This window comes from Panthera tigris, chromosome D2 (assembly GCF_018350195.1).
Source record: "Panthera tigris isolate Pti1 chromosome D2, P.tigris_Pti1_mat1.1, whole genome shotgun sequence".
In the NCBI taxonomy this organism is placed as follows: Eukaryota; Metazoa; Chordata; class Mammalia; order Carnivora; family Felidae; genus Panthera; species Panthera tigris.
In genome coordinates this window covers 7608612-7629979 of record NC_056670.1, presented here as the reverse complement: position 1 = coordinate 7629979, position 21368 = coordinate 7608612, and the positions used below count along the sequence as shown (strand labels likewise).

Below are 21368 nucleotides of genomic sequence, written 5' to 3'. Positions count from 1 at the left end.
AGATATAGATATGTAGATTGTTTTCCTGTTATTTCACACCTCCCAAGAAGATCTCAGAGGTCCCTCTCAAGATCTTATATTTGGAGTTAGACTGGCCAGAGTAAGTTCCTGGATTCAAGTCAGTTCTCTACCTCTTACTAGCTGTGTGATGTTGGATAAATTACTTAACCTATCTGTTTACTAACCAATAAGATGTGAGGGAAACAAATACCCACCCCCAAAAAGTTGAGGATGAAATGGTTTAAACACGTAAAGAGCTTCATGTAGCACTTAACAAATAAGTCAGTATCTATGGTACCTACTGTTCCAACTAACGATGCCAGTCTAGAATCTGAATATTATATTTTCCAAAGCAAAGGGTGTAAATATAAAAGCCTATCTTTGGTAAATGCAACTCTCTGCTACCAGGGCAGATAGGAGGCAGCATGGCCTGAATAAATAAAGTGTAGACGTTACCCTGAAAATGATTGGCCACAGTTTTAGCATCCTTCCCTGTTCACCATCTGGAGGAGTGTTAATGCTGGTAAAAGAGCCAATGGGAAGCAATCTGAGGAGAGTAATATGATCTGCAACTCTAGAAATGTGGTGGCCAATGACCGTAATTACATAGCTTCAATAACTCCTCAAAGGTTTCAATTCAGTTCATCCCAAAAGAAAACAAGCAAATGAGCAAACGTTTTCATCCCATGGAATTTATACCTGCAAGAACTTTATTATTAGGGATCCTTGAGTAACAAACACTAAGATAATGTGTATTGCCTTTAATAGCTGTTTTACGAAAGGTGCAGAAATGTTATTCCATAGGGCTGTTTAATACATCAACTCTTTCTAAAAGACAGGAGCATAATATAAAATCCCATAAATAATTGGGATGAGCCTGGGGCCTTAAATCTAGCCATCTTGGGTTTGCTTAAGGGAGTTTATGACTGGGTCGCCTGGGTGGCTCAGTCGGTTGAGTGTCTGACTTCGACTCAGGTCATGATCTCATGGTTCATGGGTTCCAACCCCACGTCGGGCTCTGTGCTGACAGCTCGGAGCCTGGAGCCTGTTTCGGATTCTGTGTCTCCCCCTCTCTCTGCCCCTCCCCTGCTCATGCTCTGTCTCTTCCTCTCAAAAGTAAGTAAACGTTAAAAAAAGGGGGAGTTTATGATTATTTCCGTTAAGCAGAGAGCTGCGCCGTTGACAACACAAAGCGGCCTGCTTTAGGACGCAAATAAACGTGGAATTATTTCTCCCTAAACCTGCAGACAATGCAATCCACATAGGTAGCACTTTATAAGAACAAAAGAGCAGGAGGGAGAAGAAGGAAACGGGGCTATAGCGAGAAAGGGAAAGAAAAAAAAAGAACTGTAATCACGAAAAATGGTCAGGTTTCCTGTTCAGGTTTTTGTTTTATTTATTTATTTATTTATTTATTTATTTATTTATTTGAATATTTGAATATATTTATTTTTTAATATGAAATTTATTGTCAAATTGGTTTCCATACAACACCCAGTGCTCATCCCAAAAGGTGCCCTCCCTCCTCAATGCCCATCACCCACCCTCCCCTCCCTCCCACTCCCCATCAACCCTCAGTTTATTCTCAGTTGTTGTTTTTTTTAAATTTTTTAATGTTTATTTACTTTTGAGAGAGACAGACAGGCAGACAGAGTACAAGCAGGGGGAGGGGCAGAGAGAGAGGGAAACACAGAATCTGAGGCAGGCTCCAGGCTCTTGAGCTGTCAGCACAGAGCCTGATGCTGCTCGAACTCACAAACCGCGAGATCATGACCTGAGCCAAAGTCGGACGCTTAATCGACTGAGCCACCCAAGCGCCCCTATTCTCAGTTTTTAAGAGTCTCTTAGGGTTTGGCTGTCTCCCTCTCTAACTTTTTTTTTTTTTTCCTTCCCCTCCCTCACGGGCTTCTGTTAAGTTTTGTTTTAAAATACCAACCCCAGCAGCAGAGCTCTCTGGTAAAATAGCGGTCACCGTCTTAAAATACCTGGCAATAGCCAGTTACCAAATGCATGATACGATGTCTTGTGTAATAGATGTAGTCATTTGTGACTCAGTTATGTAACGGCTGCTGTCCATATAAAGACAATTACCAAACAGCAAATGCTAATTACACATATCCATCTCATCATTAAAGTGATGTCACAGAATGTCACGTGACTGTAATATTAAAATCTTGGGGTGATGTCTCAGGAGGAAAAACATATATGTGTGTGTATACCTGTGTATGTACATAGACGTAAAAATAAATAACTGTTTGTTGTCACTTAAATCCTTGGGTTTCAAATTATGAAATTGACTGATTTCATTTCACGTAATATTTGCCGATTCTAAGATCAAAAAGAATTTTCTTTGGGGGATAACATAACTAAGCCCAATTGTAAGGAGGACATTTGCCTGCAAAGTGAAAACAAACAACAGATCCCTTTGAGCCCCTGGTTTCCCCATCAGGCTGTCCTCGGTGGGAAAGATTTGCATCCCAGATAGCCCGTTCTCCCACTTGCCAAACAAATGAACTCCTATGAAAATCAGTGCCAGAGATGGAGGGAAAGTGGAAAAGCAGCTAAATATATAACATCAGAAACAAACTTTAAAAATATCCTGTGGAGGGGCCCCTGGGTGGCTCAGTCGGTTAAGCGTCCGACTTCAGCTCAGGTCACGATCTCGCAGTCTGTGAGTTCGAGCCCCGCGTCGGGCTCTGGGCTGACGGCTCAGAGCCTGGAGCCTGTTTCAGATTCTGTGTCTCCCTCTCTCTGTGACCCTCCCCTGTTCATGCTCTGTCTCTCTCTGTCCCAAAAATAAATAAACGTTAAAAAAATTAAAAAAAAAAAAAATTAAAAATATCCTGTGGAGTGTATTACCAGGAAAATATATTTTATGGATGTTTCTTTCAGAGAAACCGAACTCAGAAATATCTGATTTATATGTTTCCATTCTCAATTTGCTGAGCAGTTTTTTTTTAATTTTTTCTTAATATTTATTTTTGAGAGAGAGACAGTGCAAGCAAGGGAGGGGCAGAGAAAGAGAGGGAGACACAGAATCCGAAGCAGGCCCCAGGCTCTGAGCTGTCAGCACAGAGCCTGACGCCAGGCTCGAACTCAAAAACTGTGAGATCATGACCTGAGCCGAAGTCAGACGCTTAATCAACTGAGCCACCCAGGCACCCCGCTGAGCAGTTATTTATAAATATGCCTCGAATGCCTCTGTGCCGGACACTGTGCTAAGAACTAAGGATTCTTAGTCTCCACCCTCACGAAATGAAGTTCCATGAAGTCTACTCACATGAGGAATTTTGAAGGAAAGAGATCCCAAGTCTGTTGGGCGAGTGACTTAGAGTCAAGGAAGCGTCCTCATAATATAAATGGACGCACTGATACATAAAATATAGAGAACGTTAACTCACATCTGTAATCAAAACGGTGGGTTTGAAAAATCAAGATCATGGGTGCCACCCAGGCACCCCAATAATATGAGCTTTTAAAAGAGCACCTAAGACCTTTTGTCGACATGAAGCCCATAATCTTCTTTCTTTAGGTGAAGAAATGAAAGATGGGGGCTATGAAACATTGAAATCCATGAATAAATCAGAAACTTTAGCCTGGCCCATTATTTAACTTTCTCCCAGGGCTACTAAAAAGTTCAATAGATACAAATAAGTCATGAAATGTCCGAGAGGCAGTGAACGAAAGGGGAAGGAAAGTCTGGAGGCTACAGCTTCCTGGCATTTCTATAACTACAAACAACGACGAATTACCAACTTACGTAGCAGCCACACTAAGAAGGGAATCTTAAACATTCAATATTCTAAATCTCTCTTTGTGTCGACCTTCCACCTTTGTGCTCTGCCTGCCCTGCTCTCTGAGAATGGTATTTTCGCTTGGGCTGTCGGTCTGAATTCGTGGCTGTCAGGCGGAGATTTACCAAAGACCTTTATGTTGGTCCAGAATTGGTTTTGAACGTAGGAGCCAGATATGCTGGTGACTACGTGTGGCTTTATCCACTGTTAGTGGGGCGAAAGGCAGGAGGGAGAATCGGGTGATGGTTTATGGTGAATGGGTGTATGGATGTGAAATTTACAGGTCATAGACGAGAACAGAAGAAAAAGGGAGGAAGGCTGCCATTACTGCTGCTGGTTTAGAAGAGGGGAAAAAATACCCTATGTTGGCTTGGTGAGGAGGTGAGGAAGGCCAGTGTACAGCAAGGGGGGAAAGATCGGCAGAAGGGCACAGGTGGGAACTGCCACAGCCTTTCTGACCTCTCTGCCTAACAAAGGTCGTATAACTTTTTTTATCTGATGAAAAAAAACCCCTGCTGCGTTAAATGTAATAACATCTAATTTTGGCTATTTGTGATCACAGTCCTTTTAAGGGATGGTTCTTTTGTCTGCTGAGCACCCAAAAGAGATGAGATGCCAATTGGGAGTGGAAACGGAGAGCTGAATTTCTTTGCTTAATTGAGGAGAAAATCTCAGACATCCCGAGACAATGGGGAAGGCAGGGGGCAGAGAAGGGGAAGAGGAAAAAGAAAACAAGGTGGTGAAAGGCTCTGGCTTGACCTCAGGGATGACTGACCGTGTGGATTTGTAACTTTTTTGCTGGATGATTTGATCTGTGACCCCTCCCATAGCCCCCTACGACCCAACATAGCTCTGGATTCAGCAACTGCTTTAAATCCACGCTGGCTTTTTATTGGGGGTCCTGTTGAGTAAGTGAACACAGTCCAGGCACTTTTTGGAATATCTGGGATGAAATTAGGTAAGAACTTTGAGGCTTCTTCAGGTTCATTTCTAAGCAGAAGCTTGGAGTATGGCGAGCCCACATCCGTTTGAGAACCTTATTTTGAATCAAGACAGGACTTCTCATCCTTTGGACCTCAAGCCAACCCAACTTGCTGCTTCCATAATACCTATGACCATCTCAACCCATTGGGAGAACTTGGAATTAAGAAAAAACTGTCTCCGTGGGACTGAACTGTTCTGAAGGATCTTGAAGTTAAGTCCGTACTGTGGTTTGAGGGGAAGCTGTCAACACGTTGGGTTAGAAGCCAAGGCTCAAAATGATGAGCTGTGCTCTGCTTCCCAGACAAGTGCCTGTTTCTCATCATTCTGGAGGCATCTCTCAACCTCTGAAAGTTGGGAACAGTCTTGCAAAGCTGCATAACGCTTAGACAGCTTGTGAGCCTCAGGTCCTGGAAGATAGTGTAGACTGCTGAGGTGGACGAGAGCTTGACGAATCTCAATTCTGGTCCATTTTTATCTGGGACTATGATGACATCGATCGCAGGGGTGGGACTTTTCCTTTGCCCAGAGCTCCCTCAGAAAAGATTTCACCATTTTCCTCCCTGTCAAGAATTCCTCCTAAGGTCAGTCTAAACATCTCATGGGCTGAAGAATTGATAGGCCCCATTTGCAGAGCCTGCTGCTTTCTCCAGAATTAGAAGTTCTTTCCTGGGGACCCCTTGGTGGCTCAGTCGGTTAAGCGTCTGACTTCAGCTCAGGTCACGATCTCATGGTTCATGGGTTCGAGCCCCGCATCGGGCTCTGTGCTGACAGCTCAGAGCCTGGAGCCTGCTTCGGATTCTGTGTCTCCCTCTCTCTCTGCCCCTCCCCAGCTTGGTCTCTGTCTCTGTCTCTCTCTCAAAAATAAATAAAGGTTTAAAAAAAAACTTAAAAAAAAAAAAAAGTTCCCTCCTGTAGCAAGATACATGACATGGTCCATTATGCATTCTATTCATCAGCTGATCTCCCTTATCTGAATCAAGACTGAAAATAAGAGATAAACTCTGCATCACAGCATAACAAGAGTACGTATTTGGCGCTCAATAATTTGCTGAGCTCGTCATCCTCAATGCACCTTTGAGCTACCCTTCCCTGGTCCTGAGAATTAATACGTCACTGACACTGGGAATTAGTACATCAGCACTGGTCACCCACTTAGCAGGTAAGGAAAAGTAATGGCTAGTCAGCCAATTGTTCATCCCTAAAACAATCTAGGGATCTGTTACCGGTGCCCTTTAAATCATGGAAAATAAATTCTCTTTCTTTGTAATTGCTGAATGTGGAAGCCTTTGAAAAGCATATGTGAGTTCTTGGCAATGAGGATGATGAGAAGCCTCTTCGGGAGGCTCTATAACATGCCTCAAACATTGGGACTAGTTGGCTAGACCATATCACAGGTATTGCCGGTAAGATCTGGACATTTCATGGAGCCCTCTCCCCAAAGAGGTTCAAGTACCCTCAGTAACAATGTTACCGTGGTCTCTAGGGAACAGACATCTATTTCGAATGATGCCCTATAACACAGACCTTGATTTCCAAGGTTATGCTTCAGAGGCTCCCACTGTTCTCTTTGGGAAAGATAATTCTTTTTAATACTTGGATAAAGAGCAACCGTGCTCCAGCTGAAATAGTTAACTTACAATATAAGTGATAAGCTCTGCAAATGTGTCATTTGTCTGCCACAGTCTGGCAGATATCCCTTTTGTGTATCCCAATGGCATTGAAATGAAATGGTATCTTGCATAAAAAACCTTGCCATAAACGATGAGTTCACATTAACCCAAGCTTCAGGAGTGATGAGTGCTTCACTGTTGAATTCACGACCTGGCTTTTATTACCACAGAGGGTCAGAAATGACCGGTATTATCCAGCATGATGCAGTGGGCTTTGCAATCACGTAGACCTAGCGTGGAATTAGAACTCAACACTCCAAATTAGGTTGAGCCATTTATATTGCTTTAGCCTTGGTGGATTAAAAATGTTTGAATACCAGGGGCACCTGGGTGGCTCAGTTAAGCATCCAGCTCTTGATTTCAGCTCAGGTCACGATCTCACGACTGGTGGGATCAAGCCCTGCGCTGGGCTCTGCACTGGGGTGGTGGAGCCTGCTTGGGATTTCCTCTCTCTCGTTCTCAAAATGAATAAATAAACTAAAGAAAAAAAAAAAAGAAACTGGTTGAATACCAACCTTTTCATGGGACTCAACCTCAAAGCTCTGTAGCCATGAGTGAGTTTCGTACTCTCTCTAAGCTTCAGTAACCCGGACTGTGAGTATAAGGCTAATAATGTCTCCCAGGAATGTTGTAGGGGTTGAGTGCGACGGTATTTCCAAAATTCCTACTGCCACCTAGTACTAGGACAGAAAATGCTGTCTTTATAGTTGTCACGTAGAAGTTGTTTTACAGTCTCGGTCTATTATACAAACTTCTTTGATTTTGAGAAAGAGAAGAGAAAAGGAAATTGCCAGGGGTACAAATTTAATTAAATTATATTATCTTTTGGGGTGCCTGGGTGGCTAAGTTGGTTAAGTGTCCAACTTCAGCTCAGGTCCTGATCTCGTCGTTCCTGAGTTCGAATTCCTCGTCGGGCTCGGTGCTGACAGCTCAGAGCCTGGAGCCTGCTTCGGATTCTGTGTCTCCCTCTCTCTGCTTGTACTCTGCCTCCCTCTCAAAACTAAGTGGACATTAAAAACAAGTATATTATCTTTCATTAAAAATAATAACACATATTATTTGGGGGGTAAACAATATCTCTTCACCTGAATAAGGTATTGAGGGACAGCATTAAATTAGATGTGGTTCTTCTTTCTTTTTGTGGAATCTCGGGTGACATTTTGCATGCACGTGAGTCCAAAAAAATTTGCACGACAGCATCTCTGAGAAAAGTAAGACACTGGAGTTAGGTCGTCAGCAAATCAAAGGGCCGAGACACACATGAGAGCAGGTTTCGAAGGCGGACCGCAGGGTCTCCCCGCAGGAAATCGCTGCATTGTGTTTTATAAGCACTTTATGTCAGTTAGCATTTTTAGCTCTGTCCAGAATCACCAGTCCATCATTTTGCTCAGATATGACATTATTGTGTCAATTTCGCCTAAAGAGCCCTTTAGTTTATTACGAGTGACTTTCTTGTTTTTAAGTGAGCTGAAGAGGCTTTGATATGCCCTCTAAAGGGCCCTACTAGTTTTAATGACCATTGCCCCTACAGACTTCATATATGTGCTCGTTTAGATAATGAGAAGTATCCGTGTATACCTTACAGGTCACTGGATTCCCTGCATAATATGAATCAATATTAAACATGGGAATCTGAAAAGAATATATTGAAATTCTATTAATATTTATAACCGATCTGTGGGACTAGGGGAATTCTTCAGTATAAAATATTCCAAATTCATGTTTGTAAGAATGAAGCATCCTTGAATTTAAAATACAGTTTTCCTCATTGAAATAGATGTCTATTATCCATATACCTGGTGAAATCTTTGTTGTTCATGTTATATATCCTTACATTATTTAATAGAGTCAGGAAGGGCATTTTTGGAACCTTGAGCTCAACCGAACCTAACTCATTCTTTTTTATTAAAAATAAAATGTCTGTTTGTTCCATTTTCCACCGTCTATCTTCATAATAATGGTTTCTCAGTAGTAGCTAATAATATCATAAAGATTATAGTCCCTTTGATTTAGGAACTTTTGCCAAAACCTAGATTCAATCTTTTTTTTTTTCTGTGAAAATATAACAAGGAGAATAATTCCACTGGTCTTATTAGTAAAGGAGGTAAGATTGTCCTCAATAAACCAGTCAATTTCCTCTGTGACAAGGGCCAGAAGTATTTGGACACAATCATAAATAAAATCTTCACCATCTGCTTAGTGTCGGTTGTTGTAAGTCAACATTTTATAATGTGAACACTAAAGCTTCCCTTTAATACACTACTTGAACTAGAGCAAAGCTTTAGGTCAAATCGTCCAGCCCAGAGATGTAGTTGATCCACTCACAGAATCCTTTGGATCAGTTACAAACCTACAGCTGAGCCCAGTTTCACAACGACGGCGATCAAGTGATATTCTTAGAGGCAAACCAGTCTGCTGGTTCAAGGGGAAAACCTTGCCCAATTTGGGAAAAGGGTCCAATCATAATACCACTTAACACACAACATTTCATATACGGCGCAATGAGGGGGAGGCCAAAATAACAACGTATCGTGGGGGATGGCTGCTGAGTTCTGGGAAGGCACAGCTCACAGGGGTTGTCATCAGAGAAGAACAGGGCTTTCACACCGCAGAAGAACTCCAAGAACTCGAGCCCGAGTGCCAGTTAGGACAAATCCTCTGCTCTGGGGACCTGGGTAGGGCCCAATTAAAGGACTATTGAAATCCTTCCGTTTTTCCTTTTGGCAGGTGCCAATAAAGGCTGCAACAGGCTGAAAATCTCCTTGTGCCTCAGGATAAATAGATGTTTTCACAGAACTTGGGAGGTCTTAGCCAAAGAAAAAACTTCTCCCAAACAGATCCTAAAATATATGCTGTTCCCCTAAACATGGCCCCTTTCAGAATCTATGGAATGTATGGAACATTTTTACAGTTTACTTATTTATTTTGAAAGAGAAGAGAGAGAGTGAGTATGGGAGGGACAGAAAGAGGGAGAGAGAGAGAATCCCAAGTAGGCCCCGATGTGGGGCTCGATCTTACCGAACCATGAGATCGTGACCTAAGCTGAAATCCAGAGTCAGATGTTTAACCGACTGAGCCACCCAGGTGCCCCTGGCATTTATGGAACTTTTTTAAGGAATTAATGCAAGGAACATAGAGGAAAGATTATTCCAGCCCTGGACAGCAAGTAGAATTCAGAATATGCTCGCCAGAGATGCCTTACTCCCTTTTTTAAAACTATATATGTTAACATCAAACTTAACATATGCAGCACTGGCTCTTGATTGCCTGTCTTCAAAATTCAGAATTTGTTCCTTCCTCTAATCTTCTGTGTTTCTGAAAATGGAGCCACCAATCTCCTAGCTCCTTAGCCAAAAAACAGGAACCGTCCTTGGTTTCTTCCTCTCCTTTGCCCCAATATCCAACCTGTGACCAAAGAAATCATACTGATCTTGCTTCCAAAACAGACGTCGAACTCACTTCTCTGCATCATCACTGTCACAACTGAGACACCATCTTATTTTAACTGGCCTCTCTGCGCTGTCCCTTTCTGGTTCGTTCTTCAGAGCCAGAGTGGTCTTCTTAAAACACACATCTGTTCACACCACTCACTTTCCCATTGGAGCCCTTTGCTGCTTTCCCTTTGCACCAAGCGCTAAATCTCAAATCCTTATCATGACTTACAGGTCCTGAATGACCTAGAGCGGGGGTCACACACATTTTCTGTAAAGGCCAGATGGTGAATACTTTGGACTCTGTAAGCCATACAGTCTCTGTCACAACTACACCGATCTCCTGGTGTAACAAAAGCTACAGACATTATAGAAAGGATTGGACGTGGCTATGTTCCAATAAAACTTTATTTACCAACACAAACGGCTGTCCAGATTTGGCCCAAGGACCTTCTTTGGCCAACCCCTCATCTAACACATGCCGATTTCACCAGCTGCTCACTCCTTAGCTTACTTAGCCCTCCTGACACATCTCTCATTCCTGCCGTGGTGTTGCCCACTCGAGACCATCGCCCATTCTGTTCTTCCTGGGCAGACCGCCTGTCTCACTGTCTGCAGAGACCATTCCTGAATTCCTGATTTAACTAGGTTTAATTATCAGTAACTATACATTGATTTGTGCAAGCCCTTGCTTAATGTCCGCTTTACCTTTCAGTTGTGAGATCCGTGAATGGAAAGACTGGATTTGCTTTGCCCATCTTTGAATCTCCAGCACCTGGAACAGTGCTTCACATACAGTCATCTCTTAATTAAATGTTTAGAATGAATTAATGAGATCTAATCAAAACATGGAAGAAAACAAAAGATAACAATTTGGGCTCAGGTCTGAAATACGAGTTGCTTTAAGTCTGTGAATTTCCAGGGCATTTTATTGAAAAAGTTCTGCACTTGAAATCAACAATAGGTACAAGTCAGGGTAATTAATAGGCATGTCCCTGAATCTTCATGCTACAGAGGCACTCGTGGCTGACACACTGTGACTTACACAAAGTCATATGCAGGTCAGGCAGCCCCTCTTCATCCTGTAGCTCTGCCATCTGGAACCTGAGCCCCAAAGGTCTGAAGATCCGCCTGGAGGTAAGAAAGAAATGGAGGAGGCGCGTGGCTTTTAACCGACTTGGACTAGATGTGCCACGCTTCGCTTCCCCTCGTAATCCACTGACCAAAACTAGTTACGTGGCTCCAGCTTAGCTGCCAAGCAGGCTAGGAATGGTCAGAGAGCTCAAGGAGCACCGTAACAATGAACTCCCTGCACCAGCGAACATAACAAGCAGTTCAAATAGATTTCCTAATATTAAATAAAACTGGCTACCTACAGGTATGCTAAACCCCATATCCTGGTACGCTACCAATATTTTTATATATATTTTACCAGCTTAAAAAAAGCTTTTCTTACATGTTAATTTACCTTGTTTATGGTAACATCTCACTCGGTGGTAATTACCATTGCCTTACTCTCATGTCACCCTCAGATACTGTTCTACAAAGACTTTTAATGTTTAGTAGAGGAAAATGCTCGCTTTGTAACAATTTCATGTTATGACCGTGATTTTTCTATAGACTTTATAAGCTTCAGTCATTTAAAAATAATCCTATGGCACGTTTCGTTATAAAAGGAAAAAAGATCATAGTCCAAAGACTGACTGTAGGAGAGCGATCTTTCCAAGGAAAGATATCTATGTCGTTTCTCTTTTGCCTCCCAAATTATTTATGTCTATATAGGTGATTCGTCAGTCATACATTCAATCAACATTTACTGCATTCCCATACCTGGGCATCATTCTAGGGGTTCAGGTAAATGAGACAGTTCTCTTAGTGCTTGCATTGAACCGGGAATATTAAAACATATTTGAACATGATAATAAGTAAAATTTCAACAGTGTTTATTTTATTTATTTTCTAATTTTTTTAAGTATTTATTTTTGAGAGAGAGAGAGAGAGAGAGAGAGACAAAGCGTGAGTGGGGGAGAGACAGAAAGAGAGGGGGACACAGAGTCCAAAGCAGGCTCCAGGCTCTGAGCTGTCAGCACAGAGCCCGATGCGGGGCTCGAACCCATGAACCGTGAGATCACGACCTGAGCCAAAGTCGGGTGCTTAACCAAGTGAGCCACCCAGGCACTCCCCAATAGTGTTTAATCCGATATTCTCTTGTTCCCTTGTTTTATTTTTGCAAACTTTTTGAGGATCTGTACTTTGAGGTCGATGTAATGTTTGTGGAATTGAGGTATCTGTATCTCCGTGAGACATTGTCTTTTCATCTGGCCAGTAATTCTTGTTGGGTCTTTGGCAATCCTTGAGTGACACTTACAGGAATATAAAAATGTACCTTGTTTTAAAGGGATAATAATAAACATGTCTGCTCCATCAAAGAAGGTAGAAACATTTCTATAATTTGAAATCAGTCTCTTGATTCACATAGCTTGCTCGAAGGCGCTCGTCTGGAGAGATCCGTCTCTGGCACAAAACCAGACCTTCTTGCACATGCAAATAAAGGCAGGAACCTAAGGAATGATGGAGAGCACGGGACTCAAACGTGAGTCCCTGTTGGCCAGGGGGCGGACTTCCCTTAGATGTAACCTCCTGAGGGTCTTTAGCAGGGAATCTGTCGATCTGCAAGGGCTCATCTTTGCCGTGGAATCTGGAAATCTTGCCTCCTTGGTTTGCCACAATGGGAAGCTTCAAGAACTTGTTTCCTCTGTAAAGGCCAGAATTATTCGAAAGATCATCAGAGCTGACAATTTAGTTGTAAATGTGATTGGAAAAATCAAGTCCTGAAAAGGTGGTGGGGGAAGCCTAGGGGAAATGTTATCTAAGACCCTACTGATGTAGAAATACATATGAATTTTGAGCTTTGATTTATACAACGTGTATCTGGGTTTGGGGATGCCATGCGTGTGTTTTACAGCTTAAGTCACCCCTTCCCTCTTGATATGTCAGTGTATACATACATATCAGCTTGCGTGTGTGCTGATTAGATCTTAAATTACAAATAAGGACATGTTTGGGTCCCCTGGGTGGCTCGGCCGGTTGAGCGTCTGACTTCAGCTCAGGTCACGATCTCACGGTTCGTGAGTTCGAGCCCCATGTTGAGCCCTGTGCTGAACGCCTTGCAGCCTGGAGCCTGCTTCACGATCTCTCTCTCTCTCTCTCTCTCTCTCTCTCTCAAAAATAAATAAACCTTTAAAAAAAATAATGAAAAAAATACGGACAGGTTTTTCCTCCATTACAACTTGCTTCTGTGTAAGAACCAAAGAGAAGTTTTCTATAGCTGTAATTTAAAACAACTTGCGTCAGGAGTTGGGAAAGTTAAAAGAAATGAAATGAAAACCAGAATGTTGTTCAACCTCTGGAAGCCTCACGCCCGCCATCTTTATTAAGCTGTGCTAAGGGCCTGACGTGTTTTATTGTGCATCATCTGTGCTACAACTCTATGAGGTAAATCGTATTATCCCTACTTTATAGATGAGGAAGCTAAAGCTTAGGGAAATTAAGTAAAACCGTGACTTCAGCACGAGCTTTCTTTGTCTCTAAATCATTCTGTTTTGATAAAAGCAAAAATCTCTGTCCTGGAACTCCTAAGGAAAACTCCCCACAGAGACTTCCCTAGTTCACCACCCACCCTCCCATACATTGAGATTCATCCATACCTGGAAACAAGACTCTCATTTTTTAGATTCTTCTCCAACCTATACTTTCTGCCATATTGAAAATAACAGTGGCTTTTAAAATTCGTTTCTGAACGATGAGATACTAACACCAAACGTGTTATCTGGGGTTTCACCTGCTCCCCTCCCCGACTTCCCAGATTTGTGCTCACCAGACCCTCAAGGGCGCACCTCTTCCCCCAGCCCTACCAGGCCAGTCCAAGCTCCACCAGCACCTGCCCCCATCGAGAATCCCAGACATGCAAGAACTTAGAAGTCTAGTTTTCCTACCATCGCTCGTGTGACAAATGACATTCACGCTCAAAGCGCCCTTCATGGGGGCAGGTCAAGTTCTTGGGGATCCCGAGAGGCCTGCTGTTCTTTCGCTGTCAAGATCACATCTGTCAAAGTACATGTAAGCAAAAGTAATGTTATTTTCAGAATAAACCTGAATCCAACTTCATATATCTCTACAAAGCGCAATAGTCGCAATTCTGGGTCTGTTCGCTTCACTCTTGTTAGTTACGCATGCTCTCCCACAGAACTGTGACACCTGAGAATTGTGTATCCATTTCAGTGTGTGAACCGAGTATGTCTGGCGTTGCCGAGAGCTGTTCTCGGTGTCATAACAGAGCTGTAACCAAGGACCAAGGTGTCCCCAAACCGTGTGGCACCTGTTGTGACCATACTACAAACTAGCTCATTGTGTTTAGGCTCAAAAGTGGGATGGAGATTAAGGTCCTCAAATCTAGGGCATACTCAAAGATGGAGAAAGCTCGGAGGAAGGGAAACATGTTCATCACCCGGGTCCTGTGGATTCTTGGTTTTTAGTCTCTGAGGACCAGGAATTTCTACCATGGTGACAACGGGGAGTGACCAGCACTGCCAACTGGACCTCCATTTGATAGACTCATGGCAAATCAAAGCTGGAAGGAAACTTGAAAGAATGGGCTAGGCCCATGAAGCATTTTTCTCATAATTACTTGGTCAAGCTTTTTAAAGAAACTGCTACAATCTAACCTTTATATACCGGAGATATAGAGGAAACTTAAAGGCAGGTGGGAAGAGAGGACAGAAGGAAAGGAAACAGGCATTTGTGGGAGGAAACCACACGTGCCAGCCAGAGTACTAGATGCTTCACACATTTAAGATCGTTCAGACTGCAAGTGACATAAAACCCAACTCAGAGGGAACATGCCAAAAAGGGGAATTTATTGGTACTGTTTCTGAAAAATCCAGGAGTCAGGCTGCAGAACTGTACAAATAGTAACGCTGTCTGGGTGGATTCAACCAACATCATAAAGACTTAGCTTCTGTCCATTTCTTGACTCCACCTTCTGCTGATTTAGATTCATTTATGGTGAACTACCAGATGGCACCAAGCATGTCAGGGCCAAGTTGCAAAAAGAACCCATTTTCCGGAAGCTCAACAGTATTCCTGGAATTGAACCTCGCTGGCCTGCTTGGCTCGCGTATGTACCCATTGCGGAACCAATCACTGTGACCAGGTGGGATGGGTTAACTGAGCAGTTCAGCCTGGACTACCTTTGCCAGGGATGAAAGTGGGAGAGGGTTAACCCCTTACATCAAAATTTGGGTACTGTTGCCACAGAAGAGCCAGTGGACGCCGAGCAGGTGACGTCTGCCGCATAGACATTCACCCCTGTGATTCTCATAACTGACCTGCAGGTGAATTTTACCGTGTCTTCTGTTTAAGATTCTGGGCTCCTTGAGTCTATTAAGTAGAATCACAGGTAGAAGACCTTCACCGTGTGAACTGGGTTGAGCCCTTTTATAAGACCCAAAGCCGGTCCAATAGGAAAAGAAATAGGGAAGTGAATTTGTGTAGGCAATGTGTATTTTTTCTTCCTCGAACTAGGAGTACTCCCCATCCAGCCTCCACACCCAGCCTGGGGTCATCCCTCACCTCTGTATAAGTCATCCCTTTCCACTGATCACCTGGTCTACTAGAAAACCTTGTCGACTTTGAAGATTTGCCTCAGATTTGCCTTCTTACATCTCCTCCACTCTCGGGGCTTGGGGATGCCTCTCTAATAGGTAGTGGTCCAGCTCAGGCTCTCTTCCCACCCTCCCGACCCTATCTCCAAGTTCCCAGCACTCACAGGTATTGCGGAAATAGGCAACATGCTGTTTATTTTTCAAGTAGCTTGGATTACTGGCGAATGTTATCATTTACTTTCTCAGCTGGCGAGAGAAGGCAGAGCACTCTTCTGTGAACAATTTTCCATTGTTTACCGGGAGGTTATTTCCTGAATTTGTATACATTTATTTATACTGGAGCTGTGGGGAAACATCTTCTGAAATTGGAAGTATGAACTGTAGGGGGATTCTCGTTTTATTTCCAGTTCATCGTGTGGGGTTTTACATGCTTGTTTATATTTAACTAAATGCCTATCAGTATGGTCATCTTATATGGGATTGTTTAGAAGATGTCTGTGTATCTTGCTAAACATAAGAAATCCAAACATATGTAGCTTGGAATAACAAGGTTTACAAACATACGTGTGTATCTGCTTTAAAATTTCCCTTCTATCCTTTATTTAAATAAAGGCCAATGCCTACATCCATAGATACACCATCACCCAAAGACACTCATGGAAAATGCACACCCACAGGCCTAGGATAAACAAGTCAAAGACCACAAGAACAGAAGAAACTAACAGACATGTTTGTTTGTTTTTAAAGCTAGTATTTCCAACTCAATGATGGAAAACTTTCTTAGGGTCACATATGGAACCAGAGCTATAATTGTTCAGCTGCGAGCATTCAGTTCTGTCAGCTTCTAATTGTGCTGTCGCTTTGTCCGGTTGAGCAGACCCCATCCTGTTCATTCAACAGACAGCGAGGCTCGCTCTACCTGTCCATGCCCCCAACAGAACTGTTACTGCTTTCGTCCTTCTGTTCATCCAGGTCTTCAACAAATATGGACTGTTAACTCTGTGCCAGATCCTGAGGGAGGAGTGAGAAATGTGAAACAAGACAGGATCCGTAAGTTCAGGCAGCTTTCAGTCTAGAGGGAAGACGGACAAGAAAATAGACCATTGAAATATAATATGATGGATACTGTGATTCCAGGGCACACTTTCTTCCCATGAAGCTTCATCTTCTGAGACTTAGGTTTCCCGTCGGTGAGGCGCAAAGCACGCGCGGAGGCACAATGAAACCTCAGTAACTATAGCCCTCTGAGATGGAGCGCGTCAGCCTCCATAGGTAGTTCTTCCAAATGCACACCGACCTCTGAATTTACCACTTTGCATGGACTCCATCTACGCAATGGTCCTGAGGTTGGCACCATGCTTACCAGGAGGGGAAGACAAAGGCAGGTCGCTGGAAAAGAATGTACACATTGGGTTTATATGTGAAAATACCCCATTCACACGTAACTGACTGAAAACTAAAAGTAAATGAGATATATTTTAACCTAGTTGATTAGCAAAACTTAGTGTCTGTAAGAGCATAGAGAAGCAAGTCCTCTTATATGCCATTGGGGGAGAGTGTACTTTTGGGGGGGACCCTTTAGCTACATTTGAAATCATTCTAAACGTGCTCACTCTTTGACTCAGCAATCCCATCTCTAGCAATTTATCCTGGAGGTAGTCTCACATAAGTGCAACCAAGATACACGAATAAATGCGCTCATTACAACATTCATTGCTTGTTACAGAAACTGGTAAAAAAGAAAAGAAGTGTCTGGTCAAGGAAGACCAATAATAAACTGTGGGTAATTCCATACTATTAAATTAAGTATTTTCACATGAACTGATAAAAAGCTATCCAAGATACGTTAAATGAACAAAAGCAAGTTCAGGAACAATAGGTATAGTAAGAGTGTATTTCCATTTTAAAGAGGGGAATAGATACACAGTCTCATGTGTATAGAAAATTCTAGAAGGATACACGGGAAACTATTGGCAGTCATTACTCTGGGGAGTGGGGCTGCCGGGCTAAGATAGAAGCAATACTTTTATTTATTTTTCACTTTTTACCCTTCTACGGTGTTTGAGGGACATTTTTGTTTTTTGCAGTTTTTTTAATTTAAGTAAAACTAGTTTTAAACCACCAAAAATAATTTTCTACTATTTTTCCTTTAAAGGATCATATTGTACATAATCATATTAGGGACTTCTAAGAAGTCTTATTTCATTTTGTTTAAAAGAGGCATTCAAAAATCTATTTGTGCAAAGAATTTCGTTGTTGTTGCTTTGCCTAATAACTGTTAATACGTCACAAGAGTCCTTCTGAGGCAACACTGACCTAAGGAATCATGGGGACATTATGACCACCCTAAAGTCATATAGCCAGGCAGTGGGAGACAGAATTTCTGACTCAAGATCCAAAGTTCTGTTGAGGGGCACACGGGTGGCTCAGTTGGTAAAGCATCTGACTCTTTATTTCGGCTCAGGTCATGATCTCACGGTTCATGAGCCCCGCACTGGGTTCCGTGCTGACAGCTCGGAGCCTGCTTAGCATTCTCTTTTTCCCTCGATCTCTGCCTCTCCCCGACTTGTGCATGTGCTCTCTCTCTCTCTCTCTCAAAATAAATAGATAAACTTTAAAAAAAATTTTTTTTCAACGTTTTTTTATTTATTTTTGGGACAGAGAGAGACAGAGCATGAACGGGGGAGGGGCAGAGAGAGAGGGAGACACAGAATCGGAAACGGGCTCTGAGCCATCAGCCCAGAGCCCGACGCGGGGCTTGAACTCACGGACCGCGAGATCGTGACCTGGCTGAAGTCGGACGCTTAACCGACTGAGCCACCCAGGCGCCCCTAAATAGATAAACTTTTAAAAGATACTTTGAAGTTCAGTTGATGTCCTTCAGAAACTTACTGTGCCATCAGAATGGAGCAGGAGCTCTGATTCATTCATACTAAATAAAACTTACCTTGTTTCTTAGGTGGGGAAATAGCATTCCAGAAATTTCTGTAAATCTCAGAGGATAGTTCGGAGTTTCCTAAGAAGAGTGAGGAATGGGGGCAAAGAACCCGCTCTTACACTTGAGTTCCCGAATACACGTCTCCCAAATGAGGCTATTCGTTGAGACCCGTTCACTGCTTTTCATTGGATATTTCAAACAATTGCCATTATCAATGAATACACACCCCTCTCCAGAGAGGGGAATAAAACAAACATTTCTCTTCAAAGGTGATAGGATAAAAATGAAATAAGTAGAGGGAGCACTGTGGGTAAAACCATCTTTTCTCTGTGCCCGACCTACTGTTATTTCAGTGGTTTCTACTTGCACAGCCCTCCTCTGCAGCTAAAACCATAAAACTGTGTCAATCGAATATCGATACTTCCTACAAAATCACTGCTGCCGTTGAAGTCAGAGGTAATGAAGTTGCCTGCCAGTCTCCTGAGGAGGAGGTGAGGAAGCTGCCTGGGACGCCAGTGGGGGTCTCAGAAGAGTCTGGGCCTCTCTCACCTCCACATGAGAACGGGTTGAGATTATTCAAGAGCAAATGAAATCTGCAGGTGGTCCCCTTGAAGAGTGAGGCCTAGTTCGTGCTTCTGGGCCCGCGGTGGATGCACAGAGGGGCAGACACGCCTCCAAGGGGACAGAGGGCCACACGGCGGGCGCTCTGTGCCTGTTGGGATTGGCTTTGCCAGCGAGGTGGTGAGGGAGAGGAAGACCTCAGAAGGCATATATATCTGTCTCCGTCTCCCTTCCTCTCCTTGATCTGCGTCCCTCCTTTCGCAGCTAGTCTGTTTTCTTTCTTTAATGTCTATTTATTTTTGAGACAGAGGCGGAGACAGAGACAGAATGTGAGCAGGGGAGGGGCAGAGAGAGAGGGAGACCCAGAATCCAAAGCGGGCTCCGGTTCTGAGCTGTCAGCACAGAGCCCGACGAGGGGCTCGAACCCATGAACCGTGAGATCGTAACCTGAGCCCAAGTCGGACGCTGAACCGACAGAACCCCCCCGGGTGCCCCTTCTCTTGCTTTCATCATCGGGGTGAGTTGGATTGTTCTGTCGGACTTGGGGATGTGCTAGGCTTACCGTCCGTTACATTTGCTGCTGGGCCCTGATGCCATATGCTAAGGCCAACTTGTCATAAGAGCGTCTCTGATCAGAGGGCAAGGGTTGTTGAGCCAGTTTTGCCTGGAATGGGGAGAAGGAGACTTACCAGCAATTTCTACTGCCAGGAGGAAGGCGCCAGGCGAGCGGGTGCCCCGCGGCCACCCGCACCTGGCACGACCCTCCACTTCCTGTGTAGTTCCCTTCTTCACGTGGACCTGTCTGTCTGCTGAACTTCATTTCCATGCCCCCCACCGCCCTCGCTGTCAGCCACACACCCGTTAGCAGGTAACACTTGGCTGGTTTCCAGCCTGTGTGTCACCCCCCCACCCCCCGCCCAGTTAAGAGGCCAGCTTCTGAAAGGCCTCCGTGCAGTTTCCTTCCCACAGCACCAAACAGTGCACTAGGTGCCCACGTGTGCATGATCCGAATCAGTAATTCAAGAAATGTTGCCACCCATGGGGCGCCTGTGTGGTTCAGTCGGTTAAGCGTCTGACTTCGGCTCAGGTCACGATCTCGCGGTCCGTGAGTTCGAGCCCCGCGTCGGGCTCTGTGCTGACAGCTCAGAGCCTGGAGCCTGTTTCGGATTCTGTGTCTCCCTCTCTCTCTGCCCCTCCCCTGTTGGTGCTTTGTCTCTCTCTGTCTCAAAAATAAATAAACGTTAAAAAAAAAAAAAAAGAAATGTTGCCACCCATTTCTTGATGCTCTGGGCCTACAGCTACAGTATGTGACACCCCTTCCTTCTCTGTAGGACACGGAACCTAGAGCTGGCCTGACACTTCGGTCCTTTGACGGCCCAGTTTCTGTCCCTGGATAGATAACTGCCAAAAAAATGAAGTTTCTCCCATGGAAAAGGTCTCTACGGTGTCCCAGGGAGTTTGAGCTTGCTGTGTGACCAAAGGGGGTGCATTCCTCAATATGGTTATGGAAGTAGGAAAGCAGAAAAGCAGAAATGGTGACAAATTTAGGTCAGAAGCAGGAGGGGAATATTCTAAGTTAATTTTCTATAGCTCTGATTTTCTAGCACGAGATAAAATGTGCATCTTCCTCTATGGCTTTAAGTTTGTTAGCCGCTAAATACTTAATATGTTTTGGGATGTGTTTCCAGAGATACTTATTTTGATTCATTGACTATTAGTGCCAATCAGGACTGGGAATTTTTTTTTTAAGTTTATTTATTTATTTTGAGAGAGAGAGAGAAAGAGCGAGCAGGGGAGGGGCAGAGAAAGAGGGAGAGGGAGAATCCCAAGCAGGCTCTACACTGTCAGTGCAGAACCCTACATGGGTCTCAAACTCATGAACCATGAGATCACTACCTGAGCTGAAATCAAGAGTAGGACGCTTCACTGACTGAGCCACCCAGGCGCCCCAGGACCAGGCATGTTTAATTGCCGTGGCTTCATAATGTATTTAAATATATGACAAAATAAGTCTTGACTCAATGATTTTTCAAAAAAAAAATGTATTCTCATTGCTTTATTTTTTCCTTTAGGTTTGTTTTTTTTAAATTCCAATAAACTCTTGTCGAATTAATTTTTTTCTTACCAGTTATTGCTGGTATATAGGGAAATCAATTTAATAGCAAAACTTTTAAATTAACTTGATGGATTTTACGTTGGTTTCACTATTGTTTTCAATCATCTGATTTTCTTTCTTCATAATAGTTATGAATTTTATTTCTACTTTTTATCTTAATGCACTGACCAGAGCAATGATATATAAGTGCTGGTATTACTAAGCATCCTTG

The 21368-nt window shown here is 43.4% G+C and overlaps 1 protein-coding gene across 6 annotated transcripts in view; it reads left to right on the top strand.

Moving 5' to 3' along the window:
- RNLS (renalase, FAD dependent amine oxidase) overlaps positions 1–21368 on the top strand; it is a 278831-nt gene that overhangs the window by 206265 nt on the left and 51198 nt on the right. The window contains exon 6 of one of the 6 annotated variants that reach the window (XM_042960461.1): positions 4847–5484. The exons of the other annotated variants lie outside the window; for them this stretch is intronic. Within the exon in view, the coding sequence (XP_042816395.1) occupies positions 4847–4977 (131 nt within the window). The 3' untranslated portion in view covers positions 4978–5484. Of the gene's footprint in view, positions 1–4846; positions 5485–21368 lie in introns of those variants that run through there. 6 annotated transcript variants of the gene reach the window in all.